The sequence below is a fragment of the Trachypithecus francoisi genome, unplaced genomic scaffold, assembly GCF_009764315.1.
Source record: "Trachypithecus francoisi isolate TF-2019V2 unplaced genomic scaffold, Tfra_2.0 Lachesis_group0, whole genome shotgun sequence".
In the NCBI taxonomy this organism is placed as follows: domain Eukaryota; kingdom Metazoa; phylum Chordata; class Mammalia; order Primates; family Cercopithecidae; genus Trachypithecus; species Trachypithecus francoisi.
This window is the reverse complement of record NW_022681453.1, coordinates 89,359,413-89,377,077: the sequence shown is the minus strand read 5'-3', so window position 1 is coordinate 89,377,077 and position 17,665 is coordinate 89,359,413. Positions and strand designations below refer to the sequence as shown.

Below are 17,665 nucleotides of genomic sequence, written 5' to 3'. Positions count from 1 at the left end.
ATGCCTGTAATCCTAGCACTTTGGGAGGCCGAGGCAGGCGGATCACGAGGTCAGGAGATCGAGACCATCCTGGCTAACACAGTGAAACCCCGTCTCTACTAAAAATACAAAAATCAGCCGGGCGTGGTGGCAGGCGCCTGTAGTCCCAGCTACCTGGGAAGCTGAGGCAGAAGAATGGCGTGAACCCGGGAGGCAGAGCTTGCAGTGAGCAGAGATCATGCCACTGCACTCCAGCCTGGGTGACAGAGCAATGCTCCGTCTCAAAAAAAAAAAAAAAAAAAAAAAGGAAAGAAAAAAGAGTTCTAAAACAATAATCAGAAAGGCATAAAAATTAATTGGAATATGAGGCCATTCAGGATAGTGTTCTTTATAATAGTGACAAAGGAGGAATATAAATGCCCACAATAGAGAATTTGTTAAATAAGTTGTGATGCATCTGTGTGATACAGTAGTATTCATCTACTTTAATTGTGATGAAGAGTAGTTGGTGATTTGGGAAAATGGTCATGATGTTTTTGTTAGTGAAAAAATATTGAATATAAAAACTACAAAGTATGAGTTGAGTGAGTTGCTTTTAGTGATGAGTTATTGTCTCTGATGTGTTTAATCTTAAAATCCCCTTTTAGGATCTTTTTTTATTCTAGCTCCATGATAAGAGCACCATACGCTCTTACTTCTGCCTTCTTGGGAGTAATCCCAAAGCTCTCAAGCTCATTCTGCTTTTCTCATCAAAATGGGCTTGTCTTGACCATTCTCCCATGACCATGCTAACCAAAGGGAATGAATCCAGAAGCTAATTCATAATGAGTGATTAATGGAAAATAATAGATTAAAATGCAGCCAACTTTTCCTACATTTCATTCACTCATTCAAAAAAATATTTATTTTACCTCTCCCATGTTCTTGGTCCCGTGGAAGGAGCTGTGTAACAAAATATATCAAAAGTAAGCCCACTTACCTTAGAGTGGGAATATTTGATTTTTCACATAACTTTAGACAAGAAGATGCAATTAGTGTGAGGATTTTTGACAGTGGCAAGTCAGAGGAGCACTGGAGTCTTTGGATGTACTTAAAAACCCTCACTTTGGTTCAGTCTTGATTTCGCATATTTGGAAGGCTACTTTTTTCATAATACCACCAAACTAACATTTCTGTTTCTCTAAGTAGAGTGATTTACCAAAAAGAAGAAATGAGTCTTAATGGTTAAAAAAAAAAAAAAAAAAAAAAAAATTCACAGAGCACTGTCTTGCCCAGCTCAGTGTTATACAGTGTTAGATCGTTAGGACATTCAGTAATTCTCCTACACTAAAGAAAATAGGATACAACCATGCCTTGGGTATGAGCCCTTATTTGTGCCTCCTCTGTATCCTTTGTTGTCATTAGCCTGCAACTTTGCATTGCACTTACTTGATTTTGTGTCTGTCTCCCCTATACTAAACAATATGCCCCTTGAAAGCTCTTATTAATTGTCACATTATTAGAACCCAGTATAGGGTCTACTTAAATGCTTTCTTGACAATTCAAAAAAAAGTGCCCATTGGTATCATGCAGAGTACATAAGTAAACTACTTTGAAGATAGGCAAATTTGAAGAAAGATACATATAATGGTTAATTTTATGTGTCAACTTGACTGGGCCATGTGATGTCTGAATAGCTGGTTAAACACTATTTTGAGGTGTATCTGTGAGAGTGTTTCCAAAGACGTTAGCATTTTAGTTGGTAGACTGCCCTCCCCAGTGTGAGCAGACATCCTGCAATCTGTTGAGAGGCAGAATGGAACAGAAAACTGAAGGAAGGTTGAATTAATTGACTGGGTGAATTGCGCTGGAACATCAATCTTCTGTCCTTGCCACTCCTGATTCTCAGGATTGGGAATAGAATCTATACCATTGACTTTCTAGCTTTCAGGTCTTTCGGCTACATGACTGGCTTTCTTGGGTCTCCAGTTTGTAGACAGCAGCTCATGGGACTGCCCAGCCTTCAGGATCATGTGAGCCAATACTTTATAATAATGGTTTATACACACACACACACACACACACACACACATACACACATTCTGTTTCTCTGGGGGACCCTGACAAATACAGTGTTAATGCTCACTGAATGCTTTGTATGTGCTAGACACCATACTTAGCACTTGCTGTGCATTATATGATTAGTAATCACAAGAACCTATGAGATCTCTATCATTTTTTAAACAGATGGTGAATTGGAGACTTAACAAGATTAAATGCTTTGCCCAAGGTCAAATAGCCAGTAAGATCAGATGAGAGGATGGGACCATGCTTTATGGTCCATGCTCCATGTTTGTTGTTCTAACTCGAGTCTATGCTTTTAACTCTGATACCCTATGCTCTTCCATAAGGCCTTTCTGTTCAGTGATATGCACTCATCACTTGTGCCAGTCATCATCTTCATGGCTGGCCAAGGCTGTTTGGCTTCATCTTCTCATCTGAGGAATTAATACACTTGCCAGGAAAGCTTACCTATGAGTTGCAAATTCAGGATACACTTTAATTCTAATATCCCACCTTGATTTTCACTTATGAGGCAAAAATTTCCATTTTGATATGGTTTAATGGCTCTTTTTCCTCTTTAAATTTTTTAGTCCAGATGGAACAGAAGTTTGAGGTTGCCTTTCCATGTTCAGTTTTTGGCTACCTGTTTTATAGGGCTGTTAAACTAGTAACAACCAGCCAGTTAGTAGATGTATTTATAGAGTATTTACTGTATGTCCTGCATTCTCCTAGGGCTGTGCGGGCTGTTGGATAATTGGTGTCTTTAATCTCCTTTTTGCCTGATCTTCCACAGTGTTGCAACAGTGGTGTCTGTGCCACAGAACGGATACCTGCATTCTTCCTAAATTATCTACAGATTATTTTGAGTGTCTTGTCTTTTCAACTGTATTTTAGTTCTGTGTTAGATTTATCTTGGACCTCCCGTAACACCAAGCACGTGGTTTGAGTACCTAGGGATGATTCTAGGGAGAATAGCATCAAATATATTGTCAGGAGAACTGGCTTCTGGCCTGGCTCTGCAACTATTTCGCTGGAAGATTTGGTGACTTTTTTTATCTTGGACTTGATAGGCCTCACTTTTCTCAATTCAAAAAATCAAAGCATTGGTCTAGATTGCTAGGTCTTTTCTAGCTTAAATTATTGGCTTCTGAGATTTCTATTATTTTTTATAGTTATCTGATAGATTGATTCATGGTGGTTGTATTAACAGGAATAAAAACGTTGTGAGTGGACTTGGATGTGCAAAGGTGATATTAGGTTCAGTTTCAAATATGTGGAAGCAGTAGGGTATACCGAAATCTAGATATCCTTTAAGAATGGACATACAGATTTGGATTTTAAGTTGGTGGTAGTCACTGTCATTCTCACTGACCTCTTTTGGTAGTGGAGTTAGAATCCTAGACTTGAGGTAAAAAGTACTTGTTCATGACAGTCACATAATCACAAATTTTTATGTGTGAAAGAGACACAGAAATCATATAGCCTGCCCTTGTTTTTTTTTGTTTTGTTTTGAGACAGAGTCTTGCTCTGTTGCCTAGGCTGGAGTGCAGTGGTGTGATCTTGGCTCACTGCAACCTCAGCCTCCCGGGTTCAAGTTATTCTCCTGCCTCAACCTCCTGAGTAGCTGGGATTACAGGCGCACAGCACCATGCCCAGCTAATTTTTGTATTTTTAGTAGAGAACAGGGTTTCGCCATTTTGGCCAGGCTGGTCTCGAACTCCTGACCCCGTTATCTCCCCGCGTTGGCCTCCCAAAGTGCTGGGATTAGAGGCGTGAGCCACCGCGCCCGGCCCCTTGTTTTATATACAAGAAAACTAAAGATTTTAGGAATGGAATTTGCCAAAAGTTATACATAGCTGCAGATCAGCTCTGCAGACCAGACTCCCGCTATCTCTAAGCTCTCGGTTCATCCCTCACTAGGCTTGTTAATGTTTTCTTTTTAGCATTAATAGTATTCTTCTGTAAGCAATAAATTCACTATCGTGTACATTCAAATACACATTGAAAATTATTTGTAAAATTTAGTTCAAAAAACTAAATTTCTGGGTAGGAAAAGCAATCAGATAGTATTGTCACTCTATCTGAATTTTGACCTCTGAAATTAAAAGGCATTGTATGGAAACTGCTGAATTGTGCAGTTTTAAGAGTATGGTTTTGTGACATCTGTTGAAAGTTTAGTCATGATGTACGGTCCTAAATGGTTTTTTAGTACCCACACGAGGTAATTAATCTCTCTGCATCCCTTTTCAGATCCTGTGTTAGGTCTAGCATGTATCCCACAAGGCTGATCGTGTTGTGATTCTGTATAGAATTACAATAACAAAATATGTGTTTGTGATGGATCTCCATTTTGTTCTGGTAAAGAACTAGATGCCCATGACAAAGGTCAAGTGGAGATCTGGCATCCATTTCAATACTTGCAAGACATAGTCTTGAGAATATGTAATACAAATAACTCCTTGCCAGAAAAACTGAAAGGAAATGATTGCATTTGAGTACAATGTATTCTACAACAATAGTTTAGTGTGTATGAAATTTAAAACTGCTGGCTTTCAAAATATTTTTTTAAGTAGACTTTATTTTTTTTAAAGCTTTATACCCACTGTGTATTGCTTTGTGGGATATCCTTAAAGGCTGAGTTTTAAGACCAAAGAAGCTGAAAATCTTAATGGCACGATATTGAATTCTCTAGTAAAGTACTTTAGTTTAATGTGTTTATTGATTTCTCCTGAATGTTCTGTCTTCATGAGCATTAATGTTATTACATTAGTTTACCATAGTGGTGCCTTTTTTTCTACCCGTCATGAACTCATAATGCCTTAGAAGAATCAGTATCAGGTCTTAAAGCCTGCAGTGGTGTCTTTGTTTTACATAATGAACAAATATTCAGGATTTTATGTAGGTGAGGACCATATCTACCTTATTCGCCCAGTATCTAGTATGGAACCTGGCTTGCAGTAGACATATATATTTAATCAATTATTGTTTTTATTTTGTTTTGTTTTGTTTTGTTTCCGTTAATGAATGGCAAGTAGCACTAGCTCCAAACTAATGAGTTTAACCTAAAAATTGGATAAATTAACTCATTCATTTACGTATTTCAAAGGAGTATCCAAATCCTCTAGAAAGAAAATTTGATGTTTTTGAGAGAAGCCTTTAAAAGTGGTCTGATTTACTCAGTTAGCAGTAGGGTCAAATATGGCTCAAGCAGTGTTTTAGTCACCTTGTCTGATGGCAGTCTGGAAAAATAGGCCTGTCATAATAGAAAAGGATTGATGGTGAAAATACTTGTTTATAAAGTTGTTTCAGACAAAGGGAGAGGTGGAAGTGCTTTGTTCTTCATTAAAACTTAACAGCAAAGAACTTCCCAGGGTGTGGTCAAGGCAACAACACTTGAAGCTGGACCCTTGGTGACTTTCCTCTAAAGGGCTCTAAGGCCTCTGCACCACTGTTCAATCCAGTCAAACTTGAACAGAAAAGGAACAAGAGATTAATTCTACCTTGATTCCTTTCTTTGTGGCTTTTGAGAAGCTACCATTTGAACTTCTGATTTACAAAGTTGAACTATCAGTGCTAACCTACTTGGCCAAGATTTTATGAAAAGTGATATAAGGCTTTAACAAAATCCATGGTTGAAACCACAGTTTTATACAGAGCTGCCATAACAATATTTGTTTCCTGCTTTAGTTGTTGTTTCAAGACCAGAAATGCAGTAACATATATGGGTAGCATACATAGTTTGTTTTAGTATTCTAAGAAAGAATACATGGTTTAAAAAAAAAAAGCAACTTTTTTATTTCCTTCAGAGCCTTTTCCTCTATTGGAACTGAAAAAGAAAAAAAATTATGCAAGCTTTTTTGAAAGTACAGGCAAAATTGACATTTCACTTATGGGAAAATTTTGCAAAATTACATTGACTAAAAGTGACTTTTGTTTTGGCTTTCCTGTGAAGCCATACAGAAAGGCCAAAAATTATTGGCGTTGCTTTTGTGTAAAAAAATCTTTTACATAGACTCCACCTGTAATTCAGCCAAGTACATAATTCAGGTCATTGGTGACACACGTATCCACATGTTGGAGCTGGTCAGTGAAAGTTGTCATGAAACGTGGATAGAATATTACCATATGGACAAACCAAACCGCACAGATTACAGCTAAGGAAACTTTGCATTAACATGCTTTCCTGAGCCGATCCCTGCCCCCACCCACCCTCAGTGGGAAAGCCAATTGCTTACTGATTACGACAGCGACATCACTTGGCAAACATTTTGGCCTGAGCTCAATGTGTGACATCAGTCTCCTTTAGGGTTTTCCACATAAAACAAATTCTCCAAAGAAAACAGAAATTGAGCCTTAATTTAACATCCATTATTACATCCTCTGAGGTCTCATTAACTACCTCAATCATGTATTTCTTAATTTTTGTTTTATTTCCAGGTAGATACAAACCAACACTTAGAATGTGAGCACAAAACCTTTACCGTGTTTATTTCGGAGTTTCAACCAGATAGCCCTTTGTATCTATTTTCAACCAACCTCCCTTTTACTGGGGTTATGATATCTTTGTTTCACTGCTGGGAAGGTTGCTAGTTTGGGAGTGGCTTACAACACTTTGAGGAAGGAAGTAGACATTGTTTTTTGACCCTTCAGGATAAGTTAGCCTCACTTTTGTGCTAGGCAGCTGTGTGCTTGAGAGAAAGCACTCTCAGTGAAGTTGGAAGGACTCAGTCATGGTGTGTTTTGCCATGTCACTTGAAAGCAAGGCACGCTACGGGTATTTCACAGTCTTGTGTGTAAGCACCTCCTCTGAGCATTTATTTACCTGAAGTCATTAGTTTCCCCCACTTCCTGTTTCGTTAGATGGTATTCATTTAATACTACTTTGATGCACATGGCTTTAAAGCAGGTAGAAGTCAGTTATGCCTCATGAGGCCTGCAGTCTCCCAGCAGAAGGCAGGAGAGCAGGAAGGGTGGACGTGAATGGGCCCACAGTACCAAGATACGGGAATTGTGATGTTGTTCAGGCAAAGCAAGGGAAGTCACATATGCATCAAGTGAGTTGAGAATAAGTTTGATATTGTCACATTCAAAGAGTTCCATCTGGAAGCTGTTCCTTGGCATATAGAAACAGATGAATATTCTCATATCTTCTGGAATGGCTAAACAGAGAGTGATAGACACTTTTTCCTACTTCTTGTTAATTGCATGTTCACTTTAATTATTCTTCAAGGCAAAGAATCCTATAAAGGAAACTTTATATCCTATAAAGCAAATCTCTTAAATTCTTTCTCTTAAATTCATTTTATATATTTAGAAATATATTCTTCATATATCGATTCAGTGGTATACACTTTACATTTTTCCCACAATTTTTCTTTTCCTCCAGCCCATGGCCCTTATTCCCACTGATCTTTTCTTCCCATTTCTCAGTGTTGTTCCTCCTTGCTCTCTTGGTTTAAATAATCTTTGCCATCTGCCTCCCAACATTCCAGTATAACTTCAGGATAGCCGCCCCCCCAAGCTTTCCTCCAGAAGATAGTAGAGATACACAGTGAATATCAGAACTCTCCTCCAATAGCCCTTCACATTCCTACCAAAAATCTGTATCATCTTGTCTTTTCATTAATGTGGTAAGCCCCCTGGGCAGGGACAGCCTGCACCTCTTTGTTCTATGCCAGGCAACACTCTGACCATGGTCGGTAAATGTTCATAATAATGAAAGATGAAAGAAAGTATCTGTATTCAGCAAGTTAGTGCCAAATAAGTATGGCGGCCAAATGAGGCCACTAGTGCCAAACCACAGAGGTTCAAAATAATGTTTAATATAACATTGTCTCATTGAATAACAAATCTTATATTGTAATGTCTGAGTCAAATCTTCCTTTGGTGTCAGATTTCTTGTGCTCCTTTAATCTGCCCCTGTAGATATTTCAGAGTTCATGAGGAGCAAGTTAGTAAGACCTTTCCCCTGCCCCCTCTCTGCTGTGTAGTGAAAAATAAACCTCCTGGAAAAAATAGAGTGAATATAAGTGCCATGGATTCTCTGGCACTCTGAACAAATGTCTACCATAAAGTATGTGGAAAATAAATGAAAGTTTGCTATTAGCCTGGATGTTGAGGTAACTAACTTAAGTTACCTAGCTGAAGTATGAACTGGAAGTAGTTGAATAAGCCATTTGAGATTGGTTACTTTCCATCTTTTCAGTATCAATAGAGAGGGTTAATTGTCCTTTCAATTTCATATGGATGGTTATACTGTCTACAGTGGTTCAGAATGAGGGTCAAGGTAGAACAAAATAATCTACCCTACATATGATTAGAAAATATATACCAACCAAACTCTCCTTTTTCGCAGCTATGCTTCTCAAAATACTAGTTCCCATTTTAAGTTTCTACATTCTTATTTCTTATTTTGTTTTTCAAAGCATTGCAATTTGGCTTCTGCCCTTACCGCCTTATTGAAATGGCTCATTAAGTTCCTCAGTATCTTCTTCATTGCCAAATCCTGGGACATTTCATTCTTTTCTGCATTATTTGGTGCTATTTGACTGTTCACTCTCTTTTTGTTGTTGTTGTTGTTGTTGTTGTTGAGACGGAGTCTCGCTCTGTCGCCCAGGCTGGAGTGCAGTGGCCAGATCTCAGCTCACTGCAAGCTCCGCCTCCCGGGTTTACGCCATTCTCTCGCCTCAGCCTCCCGAGTAGCTGGGACTACAGGCGCCCGCCATCTCGCCCGGCTAATTTTTTGTATTTTTTTAGTAGAGACGGGGTTTCACCGTGTTAGCCAGGATGGTCTCCATCTCCTGACCTCGTGATCCGCCCGTCTCGGCCTCCCAAAGTGCTGGGATTACAGGCTTGAGCCACCGCGCCCGGCCTGACTGTTCACTCTCTTTTTAAAAAGTCTTTGCTTGCTTCATTTAATTGCCTTCTTTTGTCTTCTGGTTCTTCTAAGCTTCCACCATTTTTTTTTCAGCTTCCATTTTCAACCCCTTTTTCTTCCAGAAAACTGCCAAGCCTTAAGGTATTCTAGGGTTCCCTTTCAGCATTCTCTCTTCTCACCACAGCAACACCCACAGTTTCAGCTATCACCTACTGCGGATCCATATCACCAGCCCATCCTTTTACAGACCTGTATTTCCTACCATGGATTGACTTTATACATATTATTCTTTATACCAGATACTGTAATATACCAAGGTACTTCACACTCAAGGACTAAACCAGGACTCATCTCCTACCCACTCACCAAGTATAAACCATCCTGCCTGATCAAAATCCTGCAATCCAGAAAACTGTGCCCCAGTCCTGTATTTCATGTGTTCCTGAATAGCCAGGAGTGCGTCTCAGTAGCTCGTTTCCCTTGCTCTTCTCTCCAGTCTAACCAGTCACTAATTCATATTGACTAAGCATCGTAAGTAGTTCTGCGCACACCCCCTCCTAACCTCATGGCCATTGGAACACATCCCCTTGTCTTTCTCATCTGGATATTTGCCTCCTATGTGAGTTTCCTGTGCCAGTCTAAAGCTCCTCCAGTTGTTCCTCCATGTTCCCTTAACCGTTCTTTAGGAAAGCATAACTGATCATCTTATTTTCCCTTTCACAATTTTCCATTTGCTCCTTCAGGCCAACAGTATAAAGTCCAGCTGCTCAAGGCAAGCCTTTCCTTTTCTCATCCTACAATCATGCCCTTTGCTGTAGCCACGTGAAAAGCTTGAGTTCCCTCAAAATGCAGGTTATTTTCCCACTTCTATACTAACATACTTATTTCACTCCTTCCCATGAATATAGTTTTCATTCTTGTTTGCCTAGGGACTAGATCCCTATTGCATGGTCTTTGCAGCCTTCCCAGGGCACTCCCTTCAAGAGTTGGGGCCCAACATTTATGGTTCCACAGTGCTTATCAAACATCTGGTTATCCATACGTTGTACTGATAATGTCTTCAGACATGTCCTTTTCCTCACCCTGGACTATGAGATCTTTGAGTACAGAGACTGTATCATATTTACCTTTGTATCCCTGACACCTGGTACAGTGGCCAGCTCATAGATTGCAGAATGGGACATTGTTTTGTCCAAAGCAGCCTTACCTTTCACATTCCTGTTCTAGTAAGCATATGAATTCATCACTCTTCTCCATATATTCTTTATGTTTTCTCTTTTCTTCCTCCAACTCCAATATGGTTTGCCTATGGGATTTTTCTACCACTAGAAGCTGTCCCAGGATTCGTCTGTAAGATTCTTTATGTTTTTCCACAACTTTGTCCAACTACGAAAGAAAACACATTTATAGCCTGTTAACAAATTGTTTATATACAGCCATCTTTAAGTCTTTTAGAAATGTCCCTGTTTTGATTAATTCAGCAATGGGTTTTTTTGTTTTTTTGTTTGTTTGTTTTGAAACAGTTTCACTCTTGATGCCCAGGCTGGAGTGCAATGGTGTGATCTCGACTCACTGCAACCTCCATCTCCCGGGTTTACGCGATCCTTCTGCCTCAGCCTCCCAAGTAGCTAGGATTACAGGCATGCGCCACCATGCCTGACTAATTTCTTTTGTATTTTTAGTAGAGACAGGGTTTCTCCACATTGGTCAGGCTGGTCTTGAACTCCTGACCTCAGGTGATCTGCCTGCTTCGGCCTCCCAAAGTATTGGGATTACAGGCGGGAGCCAGGGGAGCCACAGCACCTGGCCAGCAATGGGTTTTTTATCTCCTTGTTCAGTGTTTATTCTCTTGTTAATTGATACTTTTGGGTGCATTTCAACACAAATGTAGTCTTTTTATTGTAATCAAATTTTTCTTGAGAGAATAATCTGTGTCCTTGTGGGTATCAACAATTTCCACAAAACCTCTTTCTAACACTCTTGTGTCTCTCTCCCGAGAAGCTACGTTAAAGGAATGACAGGAAGTTAGAGAATCCTTGCACAGTGCTGGATTCGCAGCTGCCCTAGCTGATCTTTCTGCCCCAGCCCACCCTATAGTTCTCTCTACCAGTATATGCCTCTTGGATCGCTCTGCCAGGACATGCTCATGATTTAATTTTATTATACATCAAGGTATTTCCATTAAAATAGATATATGGATAGATAATCTATTATGTGTTGGTGTAGTATGAATGTCACCAAATGTAAGCACTAAGTCCTTTCTGATTTTCACAGCACCGTACTTGCATCTTTTTTACAAAATGATCAACCTGTGCTTGATAGATGTGTTTGTGTCCCCTGCTAGACTGTGAACTCCCGGAAAGCAGGGCCTACATCCTTTTTATTTATTTATTTTATTTTAATCCTTGGCGCCTAACAGAGTGCCTTGCTTATAAGAGGTGCCTAGTTTACAGATTGAAAACAAAACAAGCAAGCAAGGAAACTGAGTTTTTTTTTTTTTTTTTTGTCACACATCTGCCTTTATTGTGAGCAGCATGTGGGACACTTCCAGCAGTAGTTTAAAAAATTTTTTTTTGATTAGCAAAAGTAGGGATTCAGAGAAGCTGTCCAGTTGGTACCCTTAGGAGCTTATCCATGGATGCTTAGCCACAGCAGCAGGACAGGACTCCATAGCCTAGGAAGAGTGAGACCCCCAGGACATGAGGAGCTCTTGGCAGATATCCCAGGTGCACAGGACTCCATAACCAGGAAGAGTGAGACCACCAAGGACATGAGGAGCGCGTGGCAGATATCCCAGGTGCACTTGGTGGAGGTGGAGGTGACCTCATAAATGAAGAACCAGGCGGTAAAGAACATGCCAGTGGCCAAAAGCATCACAGTCAGATAGAGTTAGACAGCCAGGCTCATTGGGCTGGTTTATCAGCTCCTGGCCTTGAGCTCCATTTTGCCTGGCACAGGGTAAGCTGCCACCAGAAAAACATGTTGGCAAGAGCTAACTCAGGATCTTTTGCTAGTGATAAATTAAGATCTATTAAGAACTTGGTTTTGAAAACACCCGACTTTCGGGGCCGGGCGCGGTGGCTCAAGCCTGTAATCCCAGCACTTGGGGAGGCCGAGATGGGCGGATCACGAGGTCAGGAGATGGAGACCATCCTGGCTAACACAGTGAAACCCCGTCTCTACTAAAAAATACAAAAAACTAGCCGGGTGAGGTGGCGGGTGCCTGTAGTCCCAGCTACTCGGGAGGCTGAGGCAGGAGAATGGTGTAAACCCGGGAGGCGGAGCTTGCAGTGAGCTGAGATCCGGCCACTGCACTCCAGCCTGGGCGACAGAGCGAGACTCTGTCTCAAAAAAAAAAAAAAGAAAAGAAAACACTCGACTTTCTAGATTAATACAGATGCAGTAACTGATAATGTTGATTGATTTTTACAGTTTGCATTTGTCATAAAAGATTTAGAATGTGTGACTCAGTGTGAATTTAAAACCAATTTAAGTTGTGTGTCCTGAAAAGCATGTGTTTGACTAGAAATGTACTTGACTAGAAATCTGGGGTACAAAATGACCTAGTCATTTCAGAAAAGGAATACAACTGAGGTGTCCCAGCATATAGGACCCAATCAATTCTCTCTGACTTCCAAATGCTTAAATTCACAAAATACTTGATTATGCCACACCGCTGCTGATGATTTTTAATAAATGTAGCCAGTCCTTTTGTGAAAGCTGACCCTGCTATGTTGTATTGCCTGCTGGCAGAGGTATCTTCTGAGAGGGGAGCTCTTGTATTGGTTGTCATGGAAGTGTGTCTCCAACCACTGCAGCCCTCTGAAAATTTTATCTTCAGTTGCCCAAACATTAGAGTCCATTGTAAGGAAAATTCAAATCAACTCCTTTTGCAATTTGAGAGTGAAATAGTGATAGGATTAGCTTTACTTTAGGGAAGTTAATAGTTGACTTAGAAAATACATTCAATTTAATTTGTCACAAGATTGACATTAGAATTAATATATGAATAATTATAGTAGGTATTCAGTAAAGCATAAATGAATTACTAAAAGAGGCTTTTCTCAATCCAAAAACAGTATCTCCTTGGAAAGCTTGTTGTAATTGTCAAGATATGTATATTAAACTTTATTCAAACCAAAGAGAGAAAATAGAAGGTTTATTTAACCCACTCTTGCTTTCCATTGTGTTTGTTTTCCCCTGTATATGTTGGTGGTTGTTTGAAGGGAACGGGAAGGAAAGCTAGAAGGAATCAGTGCCTTTCATTTATTCTGTGACCCCTTAAGTGGTCTCCCTTCCTCTAGCCTCACCTCCTTGCAGTCTGTCCTCATCACTGACAGCATGATTTCTCACCAGTGGGACTCCACTCTCCTGTTCAAGGCCAAAAGACCCTTCACCATCTGAACCTCCTGCCACCTTGGCCCTCTCTTCACTCCGTATCTTCCCACCGATCCTACCCAACTTTCAGCCACACTGGACTTCAGGCAGTTCTTAGAACTCACCATGGTGCTTCAAGACTGCTTTTTCAATGCCAAGACCTGGAAACCTTTTTTCCTCTTTCACCAAAACTTTTCCTGTACATGAGCTTTTCAATGCATATTAACTAACTGAATAAAATTAAATTTAAAAGCTTAACTATACGATTGCTTAAAGTAAGTATTTTAAGATTTGACCTAGGTTATGCTAATAATACTGAGACTCTTTTATTATAGTGCCTTGGTAAATCCAAAATGTTGTTTTATATATATATATATACACACACACACACATTTTTTTTTTTTTTTTTTTTTTTTTGAGACGGAGTTTCACTCTTGTTGTCCAGGCTGAAGTGTAGTGGCGTGATCTCGGCTCATCGCAATCTCCGCCTCCTGGGTTCAAGTGATTCTCCTGCCTCAGCCTACCAAGTAGCTGGGATTCCAGGCATGTGCCACCATGCCTGGATAATTTTGTATTTTTAGTAGAAACAGGCTTTCTTCATGTTGGTCAGGCTGGTCTCGAATTCCCGACCACAGGTGATCCACCTGCCTCAGCCTCCCAAAGTGGTGGGATTACAGGCCTGACCCCACGTGCCTGGCCCGTATTTTCTGTAATATATTTTTTGGAAGAACTAAGAATACCTTAGGCTATTAATTTCTTTTTAAGGTAAGTTCTGTTATAGAACCCTAGGCTGGAAAGGAATAGGAAGTCGAAACTCTTGTGGACTGAGTCCTTGACTCTTCCCTCCCTCTTGACCACACCTCTGCTCCTAGCCCCAGCCCCAGCCAGGTTCCAGCTCACAGGCTTCCACCAGTTTTTCATCTTAGGTCAGTGTTCCTGTCGTGTCATGTAACTAAGAGCAGTTTGTTCTTCTAAATTATTTTGCCTTAAGAACTAGATAAATCACCTCTAGTTTACCCTAGACATGATTGAGATTTTTTAGATTTTTCAAAAAGAACATGAGGAAAATAAAACAAAGAAGGGGCTGTTAACACTTCAAGATGGGGGAATGCAAAAGAAGAATACCTTTAGCATGCAAGGTGCTTATTCTGATGTAATTAGGGTACAGTCACAGCTGGTCTCAGCGGGAGCACTGCCCTCTCTCCCTTTATTTTCTTCAGCTCTATCTAGGAAAATCCTAGGCAGAATTCCCCTTTACTGTTTATTTTGTAGGCATTCCCCTCTCACCTAGTACTTCCTAGACTGAGAAAAAGGATAGACAACTGAGTTGTGTGTGTGGAGTTGTTTTGGCTTCAAGGAATTGCATAAACTGGTAGCTGAGGAGAGAGAAATCCATAAGGGGGAAGTAGAGGAAAGAGAGGAAAATTGACAAATTTTGGAGGTGGGAATGTGAGAGGTGTATGTGTATAGGGCTGTCTGTTGGAGGAGTAATCAAAAAAGGTTGGACTTGTAAAGCAGGGCCAGATTATGGGTCATTTTCAGGGGCACATCACAGAGCTAGGATTGCAAGCATTTGGAGAAAAGGGATATTTCCAGTTTTGCATGTGCACAATAGAATTATTTTGTAATTAAAGTTTTTTCCACCGATTTCAACATAAGTTTGGAATCAAACTGTTTCATTTCACACTTAAGTGTTGAGGGGTTGCCATTTGTAGAGTTTTGTTAGGGTTATATTCAGAGATCATTAATTTGCATTTGAGCTCACAGGGACTGGGGAATTTGTGCCTGACACTGTTTCATAGTTAATATGTTGGGAGCCAGTTTACAGTTTTAACAGTATTCACTTGAATGCAGCTCTGGTTCCTTTTGTTTAAAATTTGGATTAAAGTGCAAGTCAACAGACTTTGGGTGGTCTCATCCTCACCCCTTAGAGAAGCAGATCCATATGACCAAACTCCTTCACTATTTGGCAAGACAGTAGTCTCTTCTCTCATGAGACACCAAAGACAAGAATAGCAAGGACATTAGAGGTCAGTCCTGAGGTAGGTTGCCAGAGTTTATTTGAGGGAAATTTGTCTGAAACTTGCTTTCACTTTCCAGCCTCAACTCATGTTCCTAGTTGTTTCGTTTCTATAAAAATGAAAAATTATGAAATTTTCCATGAAGTTCTCAGAGGAAAGTAGAAGAATAAAATAATAAATCCAAAGGGTTTCAGAAATGTCAGCAAGTAAAAGAGCAAGCAGTACTGCCTTTTCCCCAGTGGTGGCCCTGTTGGGACTGCCCACCTTTGCGGTTGTAATTGCTAGGCACACTTGGTGGGGGAAAGGTCTTTGCTGTCATTAAACTTTGAAGGAAAAAGAAGGTATGCACTCATCTAAAATACATGTTTTTAAAACCTCTATTTCTTGGACAGTTCTTCAGATTATTTCCATTCATGTTCAAAATTTCTATGACATAATACCTCAGCGTTTTCAAAAAATTAACCTCTATGGTTGAACTTTATCTGTTTTTTATTACAGCCTGGGTACCCTGCAAGTTCCCAGAGGGTGTGTGTGTCTGTTTGTGTGTGCACATGTATGTGTGTGCATGTGTGTGGTTTTGTGTGTGTGTGTGTCTGCACATGCACGTGAGCAGGGGAGCATTCTCTGGCATTTGGTAGATTTTTGTTGAATTCAAGAAACAAACCTAGTGGATGCATCCTGTCTATGATTCATTCTTTTTAACTTTCCTGTTGAACTTGTTGTATTTATCTATTTTGTGTAGGCTTTAAGTGCGTTAGAAAGTAAAACTGTAAGGAATCAAAGAGGAGTTACAGATCGTGCTCATCTGCAGGGCTAGTGCTTGGCTGCCTCCCAGGTACACACCCCTGATGTGGTACATACCTCATTCATTGGTTTCTCATAGATGTCCTCCTGCCAAGGGGCAGATTTCGCTTGAAAAGCATCTCTCTGGAGAGCCTCTAACACCTTTTTTGGAGTGACAAACCCATACTGAGCTTCCAGCAAAGCCAGGTCCATTTTTTCAGCCTTTAAAATGCCTATGACCTCATCTCGAGCCTGTAGGAACAAAAAGTGTTTCAGAAAGTCTGCTGTCTCTACTAGCGGTCTCAGCAAGTGATTTTTGTGATAGCTGGCAGTGCTTTCTCTTTTCTTTCAAATATAAATGAATCATATTTCATTTTGACACTTCTGTAAAAAGTATCAAAACTATATCCCTTCATCCTTCTTGTAGTCTAATAGCACAATGTTTTAAAAAGTGATTACTATACAACATTGGAGGACTACATTTTTTTTATTGTGTTTGATGCAGCTATCATGATATCCATCAACATACTAGCATTTGGATTTTCAGGGGGTAGGAAATAAAATTCTCCTATATGTGTATCAGCTGTTTCTAGATTTTCATGTAGGTTAATAATGCTAGGGCAAGTCTAGGAGCCAGTTCACTTGGGTTACGAAAGCACCTATTGTTTAAACCAATCCCGAAGTCATCTGGCATTATTGCTGTTGATGCATGCACGTGCACTGAAGCTCCTGAGCAGCATGGGCAGAGGGCGTGACCTTTCACAACCTGTACGCCAATCACATGTCATCGTGACAGCCCCTTTAGATGGGATTAATTTCACTTTGAGTTGGCAGAGGAGAATTCTTTGTATATGTACTTATGCTTTGCTTTCATGTACACACACGTATGAACCACAGATGAACCACAGATATCTATTTCTGAGGCAGCAGGAACACCAAATTCACAAGCAGCCTTCTGTTTGAAGCATGATGGATAACTCCAACCCAGCTGACCTGCAGTTCTCCCTCCAGAATGCTGAGGAGAAATAACAGGTCATCTCTTGATAGGTCTTCTGCTTGGTGGCCATTACCACTGTGTGGCTTCTCTGCCTTGGGACATGGAACTATTACATCCGACTCACTGGGGGGGTCTTTGTCTTGCTGTCTGTGCTTCATGTTTTTAGGCCCTTGGAAACTGTGGCCTTTAGAATGTCTTGGAAATTTCTTTTGGGTTGAGCCCTCGGTGTCACTGCCTCTGGAACGCATTCTGTAAAGCCTGGAAGGAGGGAAGACAATTTGTAACGCTTAATGGAAATGGAGTTTTAATAAGAGTACCTATTACTGCTTTAACAAGTCTGCATTCTTGTTATATTTACCGCAGCCCCAAACTCAATCTTTTTGATGTCTACAGCAGAGAAGGGTATTAGCAGATTTATAAATCACAGTCTTATTTACACTTCTGCTTTTAAAGCAAACATTTAAAAAAATGTGTTCTGCTTTGATTAAGGCCACTTATGTCCATGGGTAAACAGGCTGTGTTTGAACTTCATCCCCCAAGCATTCCACCTCCGGAACCCAGGTTAGACCTCCAACCATGGCCTAAGTG

The 17,665-nt window shown here is 40.2% G+C and overlaps 2 protein-coding genes across 2 annotated transcripts in view; one reads left to right on the top strand and one right to left on the bottom strand.

Moving 5' to 3' along the window:
* LOC117083604 (collagen alpha-1(VIII) chain) overlaps nt 1-17,665 on the top strand; it is a 554,637-nt gene that overhangs the window by 271,514 nt on the left and 265,458 nt on the right. The window lies entirely within an intron of this gene.
* Nucleotides 1-17,665, bottom strand: part of FILIP1L (filamin A interacting protein 1 like) — a 277,714-nt gene that overhangs the window by 68,603 nt on the left and 191,446 nt on the right. Inside the window, exons 2-4 of the mRNA XM_033211485.1 lie at nt 17,074-17,335; nt 16,159-16,332; nt 10,107-10,285 (exon numbers count right to left, since the gene is read on the bottom strand). Coding sequence (XP_033067376.1) covers nt 10,107-10,285; nt 16,159-16,332; nt 17,074-17,325 — 605 coding nt within the window. The 5' untranslated portion in view covers nt 17,326-17,335. The remainder of the gene's footprint in view (nt 1-10,106; nt 10,286-16,158; nt 16,333-17,073; nt 17,336-17,665) is intronic.